The sequence below is a fragment of the Ambystoma mexicanum genome, chromosome 3p (assembly GCF_040938575.1).
Source record: "Ambystoma mexicanum isolate Mex_15411 chromosome 3p, UKY_AmexF1_1, whole genome shotgun sequence".
Lineage (NCBI taxonomy): Eukaryota > Metazoa > Chordata > Amphibia > Caudata > Ambystomatidae > Ambystoma > Ambystoma mexicanum.
In genome coordinates this window covers 430673259-430691475 of record NC_090925.1, presented here as the reverse complement: position 1 = coordinate 430691475, position 18217 = coordinate 430673259, and the positions used below count along the sequence as shown (strand labels likewise).

General features: G+C 50.5%; 1 protein-coding gene across 7 annotated transcripts in view; it reads left to right on the top strand.

Annotated features, from left to right (window-relative positions):
• Positions 1 to 2844: 2844 nt before the first annotated feature.
• TFAP2C (transcription factor AP-2 gamma) overlaps positions 2845 to 18217 on the top strand; it is a 42556-nt gene continuing 27183 nt past the window's right edge. For 3 of the 7 annotated variants that reach the window (XM_069651110.1, XM_069651109.1, XM_069651106.1), the window contains exon 1: positions 2845 to 2996. In XM_069651110.1, coding sequence (XP_069507211.1) covers positions 2967 to 2996 — 30 coding nt within the window. In that variant the 5' untranslated portion in view covers positions 2845 to 2966. Of the gene's footprint in view, positions 2997 to 17985; positions 18180 to 18217 lie in introns of those variants that run through there. The other 4 variants (XM_069651105.1, XM_069651103.1, XM_069651108.1 and 1 more) reach the window with 2 other exon arrangements.

Genomic DNA, 18217 nt, shown 5'->3' with positions numbered 1-18217 from the left:
ATGCACAGATAGAACTCCTCCTGCACAGTGTGAAGCCTTTGTGGGTATTTCTGCGGCTGTTGGATACACTGAGCAGATGCACAGATAGAACTCCTCCTGCACAGTGTGAAGCCCTTGTGGGTATTTCTGCGGCTGTTGGATACACGGAGCAGATGCACAGGCATAGAACTCCTCCTGTGCAGCGTCATGCCTTTGCGGTATTGCTGTGGCTGTTGGAAACATGGTGCACAGTTTGAAACGGTCGCAGGTTGGATCCAGGGTGGTCGGCACTGAAGTCGGGCTGGTCTTTGGTTCACCTGAATTTGCTGAATTTTTAAAAGAGGTGGGTAAATCCTTCTATAAAACAGTTCACCCTCGTTTGAAAATAGCCCCCAAAGCCCCAATCTGTAGGAAGAAGACGGCGTTCATTGATCAGGTTAACGTCGAGTCTGCAGCCTGGATGGCAAAGTCATTGAAGCAGAATGTTTTCTGTAGTGTTGGGTGCATTTGCTCTGAATAGGAGGGGGGACACTCAATACTGAAAAACAGCCCCATTCTTCGGGGTTGAAAGGTGTCAGCCCTTCCCAAGAAAGGCCCCAGGCCAGGGCTGATACTCCGTGTGACACCGCAGAGCTGTCCGGGTCAGCAGCAGTCAGTGAGTGAGAGCGGCCAGGCAGACACGCAGCTACTGCACCGCGCTGAGGCAACACGGCGCCCCGCCATCACAGGCGTGTGGGCGGCCAACCTACACACATGCAACTGGGAATACCTAAAAGGCGCTCAGAGGAGTGTGGGGCTGAGAAAGGTTAGAAGTGAGGGAGGGAGGGAGGGAGGGAGGGAGGGAAGGAAGGAAGGAAGGAAGGAAGGAAGGAAGGAAGGAAGGAAGGAAGGAAGGAAGGAAGGAAGGAAGGAAGGAAGGAAGGAAGGAAGGAAGGAAGGAAGGAAGGAAGGAAGGAAGGAAGGAAGGAAGGAAGGAAGGAAGGAAGGAAGGAAGGAAGGAAGGAAGGAAGGAAGGAAGGAAGGAAGGAAGGAAGGAAGGAAGGAAGGAAGGAAGGAAGGAAGGAAGGAAGGAAGGAAGGAAGGAAGGAAGGAAGGAAGGAAGGAAGGAAGGAAGGAAGGAAGGAAGGAAGGAAGGAGCAACACACTGTATAAATAGGGCGAAAGCAAGAGGTTCGGGGAGGGGACGAGGGAGAGAAGAAGTGATTCGGAGTGGACTTGAGGGCAAGCCTGGCCCCCGAGAATGGGCCCGTCCCCTCGCATTGGCTGACACGCATCTGAGGGGCGAGCAAAGGCCTGCAATGATCCCGGCCCCGATGACAGCCTCCTACCAAGCACCCTAAAGCCGCACCTCCAGAGCCAGCAAGGGAAGAGTGGGGCCCCCCACGAGCGCTCTAGTTCAAATGGAGAGTTGACTGCATAGTTTCATGCGGAGGGAAAGATTCGGGGTGCATTTTCCCCAGCGCAGTCTTCAGAGCCCCTAACTTTCGTGGCCCCCTTTATCGATGGAACGTTCGATTAGGATTGTGAGAATTCTTCGATCGGCCGGTCTGTGATTCCGGAGTGATAGAGCACGCAGCCCCGCGTGCGAGTGCACATATAAAGAACACTGGTTCTCGCGCAGACCCCGACAAGCTCTTCCATTTCCCAGTTCAACGTGTGTTTATTTCGTTCGTTGTGTGTTCGTCTCTTTCGTTAGTCCCTTCGCTTCGCTTTCATTCGTTAAAATGAGCAAACATCAAAAAATAAAATACAAACTTAAACGGGTAAAAATGCCGTGAAACCTACACACACCCAAAGGGGTGAGTGTTCAGCTTACACGCGTGCTTTTGGCATATTGTATATGTGACGTGACCCTATGTATTGCCATATTGCGGTGGCGCTACCCTTTGGGGTGCTTAGGGCTGTATATGGGATGGCGCGGGCAGTTCTGTGCAGCAGCAGAGGATCCGTTGCCGAGATCCTGATCAGGGCCCGTGATCGATCAGTTATTGATTGGAAGTTAACGGGTCATCCTCAGCAACACGAGCCGTCATTTTGCCCCAACCCTCTCTCTCTCTCTCTCTCTCTCTCTATATATATAGAGTCTAAACACCTGCCGTTTCGGGGTTGAAATTGTCGTTACTGTCACGTGCTGGACGCCCCTATTGAAGGGGGATTATTTGAATGAACGTGTCATGTCGTGCGCAAGAGGTGGCGAATAATGCACGGAGCCGCAAAGCCGGCGGGGTCCCAGCCTGTGCGCGGTAATGTGTCGCCACCTCGAAAGGGTGACCAGCCGGCCAGCCGAGCCTCCACCCCACCCCCACAAAACCCGAACACAAGCACACCTTGGTTTGAGAGGCGCCTTGCACAGCACAGACAGGTGTATCCTAAAACAGGGCGGCAGGTCCAGGGTTGCCTCTACACCCAATAAAACGCAAGCAGGCCCCATAGACGAGGCACACGTATGCACGCCCGGTGCCTGCGTGTGTGGCGTGTTCTCCTGGGTAGGCAATTCAACCGCTACTGAAAACAACTAATGCTGGATAGCGTGGGCGCCTGTGTACCACCTCAGATGCCACCCATCAGGCTTTAGTCCTGGGGGGCATTTAAATATCAACCTGCTCCGGCCCATGAATTGGCATTCCAGACCCAAATGCCCGGCAGCGCTCCCTAGAGAAAGAAAACAACAGACACGCGCCTCTCTCCCGTACATACGCGTCTGGGCGCTTTTGGTTGTATATGTGTTGAAAATGGAGAGTCACAACTGTTCCTGCGGCCAGGTTGGGCCGGGGAAGTGCGGGGGAGGCCTGGGGCCCAGGGAGGGAGGGGTGGAGGAGGGGACGGGCCGGGCTGCTCCTCCCCAGGTGTGCTGCTGACGAGTCCGTTGTGCGCATGCCCCGAGCCGGCCCCCAGGCAGCCAGTAGTCCAGGTGTAGCGCTCTGACTTGGGGCGCAGTTAAAGAGTTAGCGGCGGAGAAAATTCTACCCCCCCCACACCTGAATCTCATGGCTCTGCTGGGCAGGAACGACTGGCAGGTATGTACCTTTAAATATGCCTTGCTGGAAATGCAACTTAACGGGGAAGGAACTCCGCGGCGGGCCTGGAGCTCACCCCGGGGCTGCGTGGGGGAAAACACACGGTGCCTGTGCGCGGAAAGCCTGACTGTAGGGCGTCCAGGGGCCTGTGGACGTGCTTGGGTGCCGCCCGGCCCAAGTAACCATCACAGGTGGCAGTTGGGGGCTGGCTACCCCGCTGCTCGTTGGGGTAGCAAGGGGGCTGCGAGGGTATCCCGGTGCCTGAGGGGGGGTACCATCCGCACATGTCAAGGTAACAGGTGGCTGCTGTCCATTGCCTCGAGGGGGGGGCTACAGCTGGTGACTGCTGGGTTAGAGGGGAGTGGGTAGGTGAGCACTGAGGGGCGCTAGTTTACGGGTGGGAACTTTAGTTGCGGATAAGCCAATTTAACACCGCTCAAAAGGAGGTGGTTAATGTCCAAAGCTTGGGGGGGGGGGGCGAATCAGCACAGTACGTTTAGACATAAGGGGCTACTTGAGTAGCCTGGTGCCCTGTGGGTATAAGCTGTGATTGTTGTGGTAAGTCAAGTGCCCCCTGTGCCCCCCCCCCCCCCCCCCCACGGTTTGTTTTGTTCCTCGCCTGAATCTCACCTTGATCGTCAGCAGTAATGATGCTGTTATATCACCTTAGTTGAATAATTTCTTCTACTTGAAGCGCTTGGCTAGGCGCTAGGTAAATTCAAAATCACCGTGACCAGGAGCCTCCTGGTCTGGGAGGGTGGCATCGTGCCCGTATGGGTAACGCGAAGCTTGTAAAATAAATGGGTGACTTCGGCGTTTCTCCTGTGACTGTACGCGCAGCCAAGGGCCTCTAGGGTAACAGGGTAGCTTGGAATGTAAGGGGCCCCACAGCCCGGGACACGGCTATTTTCCTGTGGTACCCCAGTGTGCGTGAGTCACGCTGCGGGGGGAGTGCCCGAAGTATCCTCTGTCGGGGGGGCGAGAACGGGTGGATTTGACAACTGTCGCCCAGATGTCCTCTCTCGCTTCTTTACCTTTTAAGCACGAAAGTCAATCCCGGAAAAGGGCCCCCTCCCTTCGATTCGGTACTGGTACCCCACTGGAACCTTGCATTTCGCCGCCAAGAGGCGCACGCCCAGTGGTAGCTGACCCGAAGGAACTTTACAATGCCAAGTCCGCGCCTAATACGGAGTATGTAGGCGCTATTTGACCAAGCGCTACCATGTATAAACTGAAGCGTGCAGAACAGTCTACTGCTCCGATGACCCCCCCCCCCTGACCCCCCCCCCCCGCCTTGCTTGCAGGGTTACGGTCTCTACCGCCTTCTCGTCGCTGTTTCTGTTTTTGCGCTTTTTCGCCAGCGATTTCGTCATGCCGTTGTTTTGGCAAAACCAGCGCAGGAAAAACCTGATTTGCCTCGAGCCGGGAAACCAATGTTTAGGGCTTCGGTTCGTTTAGAAGGACAGAATGTGCTGCTTGTTTTGCCATATTTTATGCAAGTCGTCCCATGCTTGTCCTCTGTACAGGACAGGACATGACATCCATGACATGCACAGAAGGGTTTTCTAATGGTGCAGCCCCATTAGAAAACGCTCTGTGAGTCGGGCCCAAAGTATACCTGTGTAGTGTGTCTCCGACAAACTCTTCCAAGAGTCCCAACAACCACAACCAGTAGGGCCTTTCCATAATGTGCAAACGGTGTGGCGCAATATGCGCGCCCAACATACGGGTCACTGAAGGCGAGCGCTATGGAGAGGGCGCTATTCTTTCACTGCGCGTGCTAGTGGGGGGGGGGGCGTGCTGGATGTCCCACCCCTGCCTCCGGGCCCTGTGGTGGAGGCGGGCCATGGGCCTGTGAATTATGTCTATAGCCAGCATGCTTGCTTTACCCATGGGTTTGGGGGGGGGGGGGGGGGGGGGAGTCTCGTGCGCCTTTTATCCGAGATTGAATGTAAAAACACCAGGGACCAGATTACAGAAATTTTGCAAAGTTTGCCCTAGTTTTAAAAACACTGGGACCTATTAGAAAACCATTGCACCTGGACAAGTGCAGTTTGGCATATTAAAAGCACCAGGGCAAAAATTGCCGTAGTGTAAAAAAGATGCATTTTCACTACATTTTGGCACCAGGGCAAACTTTCCCCTGATGCAAAAATGTCTCTTTTTAGTACTAGTGCAATGTAACCCCTATTTGTTTTTAACATGCAAAAGTGCACTTGTTGAAGTGCAATGTTTTTTATGTATCCCAGTGTGTTTTTGTAAAAACAGGCAAAGTTTTTTCTAGTGCTAATACGGAATGGTATTAGCACTAGGGCACACTTTGCCCGGAGGTACAAATCCACCAGGGGCCAGATTAGAGAAACTTTGCACCGGTGCAAGTGTAAAGTTTGTACGGTATTAGCCCTAGGGCAAAGTTTGCCCTGTTTTTTAACAACACTGGGACATATTAAAAATCCATTGCACCTCGACAAGTGCAGTTTGGCATGTTGAAAGCACCAAGGCAAAGATTGCCCTAGTGCAAAAAAAAGAAGCATTTTCACTTCATTTTTGCACCAGGACAAAGTTTTCCCTAGTGCTAATACGGAATGGTATTAGCACTAGGGCAATCTTTGCCCCGATGCACTTCATGCAAAAATGCTTAAAACATGTATCTTTTTAGCACTAGGGCAATTTTAACCCTGGCAATTTTAATATGCCAAACTGCACTTGTCGAGGTGCAATGGTTTTTTAATGTGTCCCAGTGTTTTTTAAAAAATAGGGCACATTTTCGCCCTGGGGCCAGATTACAGAAACTTTGCACCGGTGCAAGTGCAACGTTTGCACGGCATTAGCACTAGGGCAAAGTTTGCCCGATTTTTTAAAACACTGGGACATATTAGAAAACGTTTGCACCATGACAAGTGCAGTTTGGCATGCTGTAGGCATCAGGGCAAACATTGCTTTCCGGTAAAAAAAGATACATTTTCACTGCATTATTGCAGCAAACTTTGCCCTGGGGGGAAAAACACACCAAAAATGTATCTTTCTTGCACTAGGGCAATTTTTGTCCAGGTGCTTATACAATGCCAAGGTGGAGTTGTTATGATGCAATCGTTTTCTAATGTGTCCCAGTGGTTTTAAAAATAGGTCAAACTTTGCCCTAGTGCTAATACTGTGAAAACTTTGCACTTGCGCAATTGAGCACATGCTGTGCTCTTGTGTATCGGACGACGCAGGCCTTGTATCTGTGGTATTCACGTGCTGCCCCAGTGCCTCGCCGTGACGTGCCTCGCATAAACTGCGGAAAGCGGCGCTTGCAGGGGTGGCCCGTGTCGTTGGCTTGCTCAATCTGCTGGCGTCTGCACTGTCGCTGATCCGTAGAGTCGTCGTTTTTGCACTCCTCGGCTGTTTTTGCTTCAACCTTACCACGAGTTCGCCCCGTAAACTATAAGAGAAGGTTCCCTCCTTCGAACGAAATCCACAGGGCGTTTTGCAATGGGGTTTTGCCATTGTAAAACGCTTCTGTGCATTAGGCCCCTAATGTCACTCGGCGTGGCTCCAAATGAACAGTCTATGGTGTTTTATACAGTGTGCCTCGTTGTTTAACGCAGTGCAGTGTGACTCTGCACCAGTACATATTCACTTTACACTGAGAAAATGCGCTTTGCACTCTGTGAATCGGGGTGTTTGTTGGCAGTGCAGTCATTTTGCACTGCGCTAAAAAGCAATCCTTGCACGAGGTCCATTTGTTTCAGTGCGAACATCCCATATCGGGCTCTGCATACCTGATTCTGCTTATGGGGTGCATCTTCGGCCTGGGCTGGCCCCTGTTTGCGCACGCCAGGAGTCTGCAAGAATGCCAAGTGTGGGGTTCGCCCTGACACTGCGCGCCTCGGGCCCTGGACAGAGGGGGCCTGGCTTGCCAAGCGTTTTTCAGTGGGGTTGCGCCCTGACACTGCGCGCCTCGGGCCCTGGACAGAGGGGGCCTGGCTTGCCAAGCGTTTTTCAGTGGGGTTGCGCCCTGACACTGCGCGCCTCGGGCCCTGGACAGAGGGGGCCTGGCTTGCCAAGCGTTTTTCAGTGGGGTTGCGCCCCTGTAAAACGCTTCGGTAAATCGGGTCCTCGCTCTATTATGTGATCAACCGCTTAAGAGTCCCACAGAGAAGCCGTTCCACTGCCTGTTCCCGCCCCCCAGCATCCCACGCCAAACCTATAGGACTGGTTTTACGGGGCCAACAACCACTAGAAAACGCGGCAGGTTGTACCAAATTTCGCAGAAGCGTAATCTGCGCTTTTGCACACTCGCTTTTTGCGGGGGGGGGGGGGGGGGGGCGCTTCCGTGCCTTGATTACAGAAACTTTGAACTGGTGCAATTGCAAAGTTGCACTGTATTAGTAAAAATTGCCCTGGTGAAAACATGCATCAAAATGTGTTTTGAATGTGGGCAATGTTTGCTCTGTTGCTTTTAATATGCCAAACTGTCCCGAGTGTTTTTTTTAAAAAAAAAAAAAATAGATTAATCTTTTCTTTAGCGCTAACACTGTAACTGTGCACTTTCACTGGTGCAAACGTTCTGTAATCTGGCCCCGTGGTGTTTCAGTATTTAATAATGGATTATAAAGCGGGTGTTTGGATTACGGAGCGCTTTATTCTCTCGAGAGCCCTGCCCCGTTGGAATGCTCTTATCCAAACACCCCCAGGGCCGCGGGAGGTGGATGCTGTAAATAGCCGGCGTTTTCGGCAACACTCGCCGCTGCGCTCTCCTTACGCGGCTGCAAGTCTCTCATGGACGCGGTGGGGCGTTAGTCCGCGTGAGAACGATTTGACACGATCATAAAGCACAAAAGTTATATATTGCTCGATAGTCACAAACTGCGTGACCTCTGACTCTAGGAATAATAATAGGACAATTAAAAGATGCACGAATTCGAGGGCAATAAAAGGGCCATTCAGTACGCCCTGAAATGCCCTTTAAAACGGATAGAGCGCTCTTCTGTGTGTAACGCCCGTGATGCTGCATGAACGTAGCCTGTAACTGCAAAATACCCCTGTAATATGGACTTCACCCTAGAGCGGTTTATGATATACGATACGAAAACAGCGCTTTATAATATACGACGAATAAAGCCGGCCCGTGATGCTGCAGACAAGTAGCGTGTAACTCTGTCAAATAATCCGGCAATATGGACTTCACTCCGCAGCGGTTTATATACGATGAATAAAGCCGGCCCGTGATGCTGCATACAAGTAGCGCGTAACTCTGCAAATAACCCGGCAATATGGACTTCACCATAGAGCGGTTTATGATGTACGACGGATAAAGCCGGCCCGCGATGCTACATTAAAGTAGTGTGTAACTCAGCAAAATAACCCTGTAATATGGACTTCTCTACAGCGGTTTATAATATAGATGAATAAAGCGGCCCCCTCTTTTTCAATTTAGATTAATGGATGTTTAACAGACCTCCGACCAAACTTTATATATATATTTTCAGGACCCGGTTAAAAGTGTAAAATGCTTGTTAAACCGCTCGTGAATGTGTTACACATGGATCACCTGGGTGGTTTATGGTACTCGCTTTATTAATCTCGCCTCTGAACAAATATTCAGATGTGGTCTAAATGTGCCGACTCTACAACCCCCACCCCCTCCTTCCTTCAAACAGGCCTCTGTACACCGATGCGGTCAATGCAGTGTAAAGCGGGAGCGATTTCCACTGTACGTTAACAAGTTCTGAAGTAATGGAGGCGCCGCGAGCGGAGCGAGGAAGGAAGGCTGATTACATCCGCGGAGAGTGTTGTGGTGTTCGCACGTCATTAAAGACCTCTAATAAACCAGTGCCCGGTTTATATCACAACCCCCTGTGACATCACTCTAGCGAGATTACGCAAGTGACCGGGGAAATATATTAATGTCTTGTTCCCCACCCCCCACTCCCTTATCAAAGAGGGTTTTCGGTTAATCTCCCTCCACCTGCCCCGGGTTCCCACCACTTGCTTGAGCGGTGCCTAGGGCATCGAGCATGGACTGATTATAGCCTATTGACTTCTTCCTGTAACTAGTTAGAATTTATCACAAATTACCGTCGTGATTTTTATGTATTTGTTTTTACCCATAGACGCCCTGAAATAACTCGCTCTGCCGAAACGCACCTTCCCCCCCCCCCCCCCCGTAAGTGGCTGTGTGGTATTGCTATTGCCATTATACGTGTTCGGATCAAGGGATCGCGGGGCAGGTAGAAGGGACACCCCCACCCCGCCACCATGAGCGCACCCAGGCCGCCTGGAACAAAACCTGCTCTCTGGGCCTTTGAGATGCGGGGCTCGCCTTTCACCGCCAGTAGATTGGAACCTGCTGGTATTTGCTTTAATTTCGAAATATCGGCCGCCTTAATGACGCCAGGCCCTTTCGGGACAGGGCCCGCCGCCTGCTCCTACAAGCGTCCCGGGGGGAGCCGACTCCCTGCATTTCAAAGGCAGTGCAGCTCGGGCCCCACCAGAAATGCAAATGCGGATTAGCGCGGCCCCCCCGGCGCTTATTGGCCTTAATGGGCACCTGTGTGAAAGGAGCCGAGCACCTTCCCTTGCGCCGGCCGATTGGCTCACTTCACAGCGCCCCCCGTCCCCCCCTTTAAAAGACCCGAGCCCTTGATCGGGCCTTTGTGTTGGCTGGCCAATTTCACACACTTCCCAACAACCCCAAGCCCTTTTCTTCACCCTATGGCGGCAACGGGCCCAGCGGCATTTAGTTTTAGCCAAATGTATCTTACCTGCAGGGATTTGTAACCAGTTCGAAGTGAATGCATATTCTGGCTGTTTACTGTGCCACTGGACCACACAGCGCCTAGATTATGCCCACGCGCTGTAAACCGCTACCCTACTTGGACTACCCGTAATTTCAGTGCTTCTTTCGCCACCTCTGTTTAGAACACACACTGCCCCCCCCAATGGCTAAAATGAACACACTCCTTTTAATTGACGTGCACGCGTAAATCGTGGAATGTGTTTGTTTTAACACCTACCATCTAGCGTCGTTGCAAAGTTCTCTAGTTACATAGCCACAGCGCCAAGAGGCGATTTCAAGCTTAGCCTTGAAAAATAAAAAAGAGCTACGTTTCATGTTCCCGTTCTATGTTGGTGTGCCACGGCGTCCCATCACAACCGCACGTGTATTTCATTTGCAGTGAATTCGTTTCCCAAAATGGGGGTGTTTTCTTGTACCGCTGCCACACAACTTGTGGGTTCCCCAGCCTGCTTTAATTTTTACGACCGAATGTTTGTGGTCCGAATTTAGTCCAGTGTTTCAGCAACACATAAACTGAACGCTCCCCACCCAACCCCCCCTGTTCTCAGGAAATCCGACCAATAAACTACTCCAAGGGATCGGACCTCGGGCCTCCTGGTGCCGCAGGCCCAAGGGGACCGAGCGGGACGCCAGCTTGCTTCACAGCAGTGCCAAGGTTTGTGCCAGTGCGCCTCATCGCGTGGCCCAATCGGCCCAGGTTGATGTGTGTCTGGGGAGGATGCGGAGGTGCCGATTGATTTGTTAAATGGTGCGTGAACATGTCCTCCCCTCTCATGATTCAAACCCGTCTCCTTGAGGAGCAGAGACCTTCCGCTGTGCGGGCCCAGCAAGGGGGCGGGGGCGCTCTCTACCTGGGCAGTGAAGGCGCACAAATTCCCACTTTAGAAATGGGTGTGGGGTACCCCCTAATCTTCCGTTGGCGGGAAATGCAAGACATTGCGCCGTTCCCTTGAGCAGAATATGCCCCCGTTAGGCCAGTAATGCGACCCTTCAAGACATTTTAGCGACCCTTAAAGACATTTTAGTGGATCCCAAGTCACGTAAATTTAGTGAATACCTGGTTTAAAGTCAGTCACTAACTCTGCCATGTTGAATGAGTTGCAGCCTCTGGGGTTTCATGAATCCCTAGCCTAAAGCCAGTCACTAACTCGGCCATGTGGGGTGCGTTGGAGCCTCTGGGGTTTCATGAATCCCTAGCCTAAAGCCAGTCACTAACTCGGCCATGTGGGGTGCGTTGGAGCCTCTGGGGTTTCATGAATCCCTAGCCTAAAGCCAGTCACTAACTCTGCCATGTCGGGTGCGATGGAGCCTCTGGGGTTTCATGAATCCCTAGCCTAAAGCCAGTCACTAACTTGGCCATGTCGGTTGCGTTGGAGCCTCTGGGGTTTCATGAATCCCTAGCCTAAAGCCAGTCACTAACTCTGCCATGTCGGGTGCGTTGGAGCCTCTTGCCTACAGTGTGTCCTTACATCCCAATACGCGCATTTTTACTTATATTTAAAAGCATGATTTCAGTCACAAGACCAATAACAGATAATGCATCACCTTACAGTAAAAAAAGTACACCTTAATAAACATTTTTTTAAACTGTAATTCGTGCAACAATCGGGTGGACTGGGAACCAAAAAAGGGCCTGCAAAAGTGGCCCCATATTACAACTTTTCAGCAAGCCCATGTTCCTCTGAGATTAAAATAACATACGTTGTCACACAAGAGGCCCAGGGTGCAGAGTACTATCAGGAAATGTCAGGTGTTCCCCGTAGGCCACTCCACACCTGGCAACAATGCCTTTACCACATGGAAAACTTCCACAGCCGCATGGGACTTGTGTGGTACATTCGGTCGGCCCTCCAGGAAACCAGGTGTGCACCCCAGCTATAGGCAGAGCACGCAGAGGCCACACCACTTTTCATTGCACGTTTGCCAAAATGGAAGAGAGCTTGCAACCATATTTACTTTGGGAAGCTGCTTCTGCTCTTACACAGGCCCCTCTCCATATCCCTTAGGATTGCTACAAGTCTCTCCGACAACTGTTTCCTTATCTTCCCGAACTAGGGACCTCTGTTAAAATCATCGCTTTGGAGTGACTGTCTCGGATGTTGAAACCCAAATACATGCCAATTTGGCAAAGGATTGACAGACGCATGTTGACCAAGACTGAGGACTAGACCATCCTAGAGGCCACCCCACAATAGCTGAAAATCAGGGTACAGCCAACAAGCAAGGAAAGGTGCAAGCGTGCTTCTGTGAGTCCATCAATTAAGGCTACACATATGCTCCAGGTTGACTGATGGGAAGAGCCACAAACCCAACCACCAGGTAGACCACAACCAACAGCCCGTCCACAAAGGAAGAAATCACGCTACTGTCCATGTTGTCTCGCACAAGCATGCCGAAGGCCGCGCTAGAGCTCACCTATAAGGAAAGATTCAAGCATGTAACAGTTCGACCATCAAGCAGTCTACAGACAAGCCTTCAAGGAAGCGCAGAACTCGGCCACAAGGAAGGGTGCAAGACCTCGTACATGCAAAGGCAAACCAACCAGGAAGGCTACAAGCAGGCTGTACACTAAGAGCAACTCCAGGGGGAGAGGGCAGACCGGTGAACCCCGGAAGTAACTGTGAATAAACAAAACAATAATAATAGGACTGGTTGCTGCGTTCGGTCCAGGTTGCGTTGAAGCGCATGGACAGAGCAAAGTTTATCACAGTAACAAAAAATTCAATAGTCACTGTTTGTAGTTCATCAAACTTTTTTTATTTTAAAAAGGTAATTGGATTATCATTAAAAAATTAAGAACCACATAAGTACATGTAGGCCACAATCGGTCAAAAAGGGGGGGGGAGGGCCTGACGGTAAAGTGGTGGCAAGAGACACTTACTTCACAAAGAACATCCAATCAACATGTACATCATACTTGAAATTAATCCAAGGAGCATGCAAACACAACAGTACAATTACACAACATAGGTACTATAAAACATGATTCACTCATACAGAATGGAGAGCTATATTAATACAGCTAAAAAAGGACCCAACATGTTTCTTTCCTCTATGAACACCATAGACTGTTATTAGGACATTTTCTTCATGTTTTTTTTTTTTTGTTCCAAGTAGCAGAGTCTCTGCCGTTCAATCTGAGCGATGCATATTGTTCTGTTCCAATACGTGATACTCTGCAATAAGGACAAATAATGAAATATATAGGAAATGTATTAGTAGTTGCATATGGGCTAATGGCTCATCATTACCAAAAAGGAAAATCAGAAAAAGCCTGTAAATTACTTAAATCGTCTCCTCCCCAATTTAACACTGGAAGCTATTAACACTGGTAATGGGAGCGATGGGGTATCAGTCCACCAACCCAGTTTCACCCTACACGGGTATAAAGAGAGCGACCAGACCTATTACTTGCTATTAAAATCAGTATTTTTCCAGAAGTGATCTGATAACACTATAGTATCGACTATTTATCACAATCCATCATGCATCATCTAGGATGTTGTATTAACTGGCATGAAGATTGTGAACGTTGTACATCCTCATTGTAGGATGTGGGCTGTCGGCACGAGCCTTAAGCGTGGTGGAGCATGGTATATCTGTGTCACTAGTGTGGCGAGGTCCCGTAGGGAGTCTGTGGAAAAGCAGGAATACTCTTCAGTACGAGACCTATTTCTGTGATGTTCACAGTTGTGAACTAATGTCACATATATGGAGTCCCGCGTCAGGTGAGGTATCTAAACATTTAATAAATACAGCTGAAAGGTATTTCGAGCCCACTGGCAAGTTCTATTCTCAGTGGGAGTGTTTTTGTCTGAATGATTTTGCAGATGCCTATTTTCTGTGATGGATACCGGGAGGAGCCTGTGTCTCATCCGGAACTTGGAGCAATAATCATGTTTCTTCGAAATTCAGTCCGTACGCATGAGCTACCACTCGCTACCAGTTCACTGTAATAGGGTACTTACAAAGTCTGCATATAGTCTATATTCCCGGTTATCATACAGGTATTCTCAGTCTCGCCCCGTTTCAAGGCATCCTACTTGTGTTATTGAAAGATGTAGATTGAGGCGACGCTGGGTCATGTGGTTTCGTGCTCCAACATAATATCAAGGGGCCATCTTGCTTTGGGGACAAAGGATCGTGTGGTATAGACAGAGCCTGCAAGGAAGCCAAGAACTCGGCCACAAGGAAGGATGGAAGACCTCATACATGCAAAGGCAAACCAACCAGGAAGGCTACAGACAAGCCTGCAAGGAAGCCCAGAATCATTCTAGAGCTCGGCCACAACTAGGTTAGGGTGACCATCGAGTATGACTACAAATTGGCCAGCAGTCAACCAACAGGGAAAAGTGCAAGGAAGGAGGCAACCGTACCATAACCAACCCTCAAGAAAAGATGTAACTATGCTACAGTGCGATCACAAGCAAAGGGGCAATTTTGCAGGCAGATCTGTAAAGGACCCGACTATTCATCAGCTGAACCACAGAGAATGATGCAAACCTCATACTGACCAGCACACAGCCAAGCTACAGGCCTGGAGCTGACCCCCATCAATATAGCTGTCAATATCAGGGGTCCACTTCTTTTGAATGCCATTTGTATTTTGGCCATACGAGCTATGGAGCGTTATCTTGCCTTTAAGAAGATTTGTAATAGTTAACGGTCTATAATCGGTTTTCAACCTACAGCAGTCAAGACCAAGGCATAGGAGTCTGATGTTAGAATGCTGCCCCCCCCATTCCCCTTTCACAATTTACCCAAAGGATCTGCCCATCTCTTGGCTCGCAAGTTGTCACATGGTGTTGTAAAGGGGGGGGGATTCCAGTCCAGGTGCTGTTCTAGCACTTGCAGATTTTTGATTCTCTAACCACATATCCCAGAAGATAAAACTGCATCATGTGAATGCCTGACAAGGGATGAGTAGTTTCTTTTTGAACGTGGTAGTTCTCCAATTGATAGGAATGCTCCCCTTTGTGTCTGGCCCAGGAGTATGAAGAACGTGTACTCAAAAAACCTTGAAATATAAGTCCCCTTCATTAGGAGGTTCTGGCCACCCATTGCAATGCCGTAGAAGGGTGGGGTGTTTGCAACTAGTGACTACCCAGGCGTGTTTGCCTACGAATTCTGGCCAGTATATAAATACTGGAGGTGTATGCTAAAACATCTGGGGAGTCCGGGTGTGTTAGAGAGAATTCTCTTATAAGGCTAATTTCTCAAACCTAGCGAGTCCCCCAGCAGCTTTGCTGGATTTTTGGGGTTTGTTTTTTTCTCCTGCTAAGAGTGAGACTTTTTTACTCCCACTCTTAGGCATGATTTGAGGTATGTCTTTGACTATTTGTGTGATTTTGGGCTATGGGGTCTTTAACTCCATAGGGTATCATCTGTTTTTGTATGTGTGTTACACAGCACCCTCAGTGCATTCAAGTTCATTCATTAATGTTGTCATTTGTATAGCACCTTTCACCATAATTGGGGTCACAACACACTGTTGGTTGAATGCCCTGAGGAACCAGAGTCCTAGGTGCTATTATGCATGTGTGCATTTCAGCCATTAAAGCTATGTAAGGGTGGCCAAGACCTTGCTTGTCACCCATGTATGAATGGCGTGTGGATTGGTGCAGCAGAGGTAAACGATGAACCGAGGAGACAGAATTATGTGGAAAGTTACAATTCAAGTTTTTGTCATTAAAAGGTAGCTTCTTTCTAATGGCAGCAGTGTTGTGCAATAGTGTGTTTTGCGAGTACATGGTGTGCGAAAGCCTGTGCCTTCTGCTAAGTTATGATGGCTATGATGGTGTGCTGTCCGAGAGGAGAAAGGGGTTAGCTGTACAAACAACCATGTCTACATCCTGCGTTCCATCTATGTACTTTGCACAATAGCATTACATGCACGAATATGACTAACACAAATGGGCTAAAAGCAAGGTATGGTTAGCTTACACAATGGGGCCAAATGCAAAATATGTCTAACGCAAATGGGAAGGTAATGATCATGGTGGGTGACACCCACGAACAGCCTATGAGTTGTGATCTGATTCAAGACCCATTGGACTGCTTCAAATGGATACCACGAGAAAGGTGTCTATAACCTGTGGCTTTTGGGATGCTTTGGGTTGCAAAACTATGTCCCCCTCGCCCACCCCACACTATTGATAATGATGATTTGGCGTCCTGGGATTGGTTGTCCTAGGCCTCTGGCGACCCAAAGGTTGCAGACTCCTGCTTTGCAAGTTCTCGGCATGTCCAGCTATACAGTGTGCAGTGTATCTAGCCAGTGCTGCCCGTCCCGTCCAGCTGTGCAGTGTATCTAGCCAGTGCTGCTCGGCCTGTCCAGCTATACAGTGTGCAGTGTATCTAGCAAGTGCTGCTCGGCCTGTCCAGCTATACAGTGTGCAGTGTATCTAGCAAGTGCTGCTTGGCCTGTCCAGCTATACAGTGTGCAGTGTATCTAGCAAGTGCTTGGCCTGTCCAGCTATACAGTGTGCAGTGTATCTAGCCAGTGCTGCTCGTCCTGTCCAGCTATACAATGTGCAGTGTATCTAGCAAGTGCTGCTCGGCCTGTCCAGCTATACAGTGTGCAGTGTATCTAGCAAGTGCTGCTCGGCCTGTCCAGCTATGCAGTGTGCAGTGTATCTAGCAAGTGCTGCTCGGCCTGTCCAGCTATACAATGTGCAGTGTATCTAGCAAGTGCTGCTCGGCCTGTCCAGCTATACAATGTGCAGTGTATCTAGCAAGTGCTGCTCGGCCTGTCCAGCTATACAGTGTGCAGTGTGCCTAGCAAGCGCTTGGCCTGTCCAGCTATATAATGTGCAGTGTATCTAGCAAGTGCTCGGCCTGTCCAGCTATACAGTGTGCAGAGTATCTAGCAAGTGCTGCTCGGCCTGTCCAGCTATACAGTGTGCAGTGTATCTAGCAAGCGCTCGGCCTGTGCAGCTGTACAGTGTGCAGTGTAAAGGTTGCAAAATCCAGTGTTATTTCTTTCCCGGACGTTGCTCGTGTCCGGGGATATCGGGGCGTCAAGCCCTCTTTTAGTTCGGATAGTGACTCTGGAGCATTGTGCAGTGGTACCGCACCCAGGCTGTATTTTTCACCCTGCGCGTATTAGATGGTACGAGCAGCTGCCAGTGGAAGCAAGAGGCCAGAGCTGGAAGGGTCAATGGCACCATGGAGATTGGCAAGCCGGCCGGTGTCTGGCATAGGTGTGTGACTAAATGCGGCCTGTGCTTCTACCGCCCTCCTTGAGAAACCCTTTGCCTCTAGGCCAGTCTTGAACACAAGGCGGGCAACGGGCAGAGTTGCAGCACTGACTGGGGGTTAATGCTCTTGCTAAATGGCACCGAATAGTCGGGACTGAGGCCGCATGTGCTTTAATTCACAATTCAATGACCACACACAATACTGTACAGGAGCATTCTGTTCATAGTTTGCCCCCCTAACCAGGCTGTGGGATGCTGCTTCTGGGGCACAGTTGTGAGTGCCCATTTAGCTGCGCTCCGGTTCTCGGTTAAGCTGATTGGTATTTGGGGGTTTCCGATGGCCCCCTCCATTCTGACGCCTCTGACGTGCACGGCTGCACTGAGTTCATATGGCGTTCTCGTCGCTTTCGGGGACAGTATGGCTGTGTTTACAGAAGACTCTTCTCTCTGCGACCTACATGAGAAGTTGCCCCAGGTGGGGTGGGTAGGAAGGGCTGCCCTGTAAACCCCATGTCCTCACTCGGCTCCATAATTCACCCAACACATTAGTTATTTCGTATTTTATCCCTGCTGCGGGCGGGGGGCGGGTCCATGTCAACCCGGACCATAACGCTAGCAACATGCTCCCATGTGCAAGTCTGGGCTATGAAAGGGCGCCGACCAGCTAGTCTGACCTAGGCAGGCGCCAACTTCCTAGGGACTCCCTGCTGTGCCACTGTGTGCCCGCTTGCTGGGGGCAACAGGAGAGACTATGTGGCAGGCTCGAGTACCTAATGCTATGTCCACCCTACCCTTCTGCCAGGCCAGCCCTCTAGGCGGCAGGCGCCAGTCCGCAGGGGACTCCTGCTGTGTCATTGTGGGCCAGCGCGTTGGGGTTGGGGCACCTCGCTGTGTAGCAGACTGAGACTCCCACACTCCCTCGCCCCGCCCGCCCCGACTCTGTAACGAGGAGTTTCCCTCCCCAGGGAGGAGTTAGGGTAATGTGACAGGGGGAGGGAAGAGAGCGCTCCCTCTGGCAGTCAGACGGCGATCGCTTCGGAACGAGCTCCATGCGCGGCACCTCCGATCTGAGGACGCGTGCACATCATCCCTGCCTAGGATTGCATCTTTTACTTCGGATTTCTTTGGACTTGTTTGCGGACGCTGGACGCCATGCTGTGGAAACTAGCCGATAACGTGAAGTACGAGGACGAGTGTGAGGTGAGCACGGTCCTTCCCACGAATAGAGGCGAGGGAGT